We start from the raw sequence: 1,395 nt of genomic DNA, 5'->3' as shown, positions 1-1,395 counted from the left end.
GTCTAGCATTTTTGATTGTACAAAGCCTTAGATGCCACCCTCCCAACATCCAGGTTTTTCCGGCTGGGTTCTGCTTATGTGCATGCGGTCTGTTTCTAAAAAAAATAGTGCATGTGACCTAGAGGTGTTACCGTAAAGCAACTGGAGGGCATTAAACAGAAACAATACACGGCCGCTAATTGACGCTTGCCTAAAAGAAAACCAAAATCAGAGATCTAAAATCACAAAAGTAATACTCGTAAACATGATCAAATATTAACATTGCCTGGCAATGAATCGAATTATATGATTCTTAAGCGTACCGGGCAGGCAATCAATCCATGGCCATGCATGTAAATGATTCGAATTATGACTAACAACATGGGTAGCATCTAAAATCCGGGCGCAATCTTCGGAAGAAACGAACAGTGCATCAGAGCGGTATTCGCGGCCTGCCTGAACTGAACTGAACTAATACTTGGGAGGGTCGGAGAAGAAGTTGTTGATGGCCGGCATGATCTCGGGGCGCTGGCGGTCGATGAACTTCCTGAAGCCGTGCTGCGAGTAGCGCTTCCCCTCGTCGAAGTTCTCCTGGATCCCCGCCGCCCTGTTCTCCTTGGTCACCCTGCACAGATCGACAACGAACAAGATTTGGGAAACGGTTTCGTCAAGGTTGAAGTCAGATCGGGGTCTCCGCCGACGAGACGGGGCGCGTGTTGGGGTGGGGTTCGGTACCTGACTTCCGGGTTGGTGGTGATGTTGCGGATGAGCTGCATGGCGCAGATGGAGACGGCCACGCCGGTCGCCGCGAAGATCGGGTACACCTGCACCGTACCAGCAGCGCGTGATTCATCGCGAGAAAACACAGATCAAATCGTCCGCCGAAAACCCAGCGAGATCACGGAACACGAAGAGAAAAACGCATGGCTAGTTCGTTTCATCACGGAATTTTCCGATCTACGAGCCGAGGAGAAACGAGTGGGAGGAGCGGGGGTTGAATCGACGTACCTCAGGGCGGAGCCATCTCTTCCACGCGGCGGAGGAACCAGCGGCCGCCATTGATGTTTCTTCCTTTCTTCTCGCCCAAGGATTGATCTGCGGGAGTAGTTTGGTTGCTGGTTGCCTACTAGCACGGGAGGGGGTTGGCTTTGTGTCAACCCGGGTCGCTATATAGCGGGCGAGGCGCGTTTGGTTGACGCGGTGGGGACGTGGAGTTTGCGAAGACCGGAGGAGTGAGGATTCGCCAGCGTGCGGTGATCAAATGCGCTGCTTGGCAACGCGTACGACACGTAAACTGGTCACGCCCGCGCCGTAATGCTACCGTGTGAGCGAAACACGAAACGTGACGCAACGAACATGTTAGTTTGGGTTGAGTGCGAATTCCACGGAACCATGAAATGCGAAGTAACCACTCTG

The 1,395-nt window shown here is 52.8% G+C and overlaps 1 protein-coding gene across 1 annotated transcript; it reads right to left on the bottom strand.

The window, feature by feature from the left end:
- Positions 1 to 230: 230 nt before the first annotated feature.
- LOC125535649 (uncharacterized) lies at positions 231 to 1,141 on the bottom strand. Its single transcript, XM_048698720.2, has 3 exons — positions 988 to 1,141; positions 715 to 803; positions 231 to 604 (listed from the first exon to the last, which is right to left on the bottom strand). The coding sequence occupies exons 1-3, from the start codon at positions 1,036 to 1,038 to the stop codon at positions 451 to 453; spliced, it is 294 nt and encodes a 97-aa protein (XP_048554677.1). The 5' UTR covers positions 1,039 to 1,141; the 3' UTR covers positions 231 to 450.
- Between the last annotated feature and the right edge of the window lie 254 nt (positions 1,142 to 1,395).

This window comes from Triticum urartu, chromosome 2A (assembly GCF_056163025.1).
Source record: "Triticum urartu cultivar PI428250 chromosome 2A, HENAU_Tu73, whole genome shotgun sequence".
Classification (NCBI taxonomy): Eukaryota; Viridiplantae; Streptophyta; class Magnoliopsida; order Poales; family Poaceae; genus Triticum; species Triticum urartu.
The sequence above is the reverse complement of the archived record's forward strand: the minus strand, read 5'-3'. Positions and strand labels throughout refer to the sequence as shown.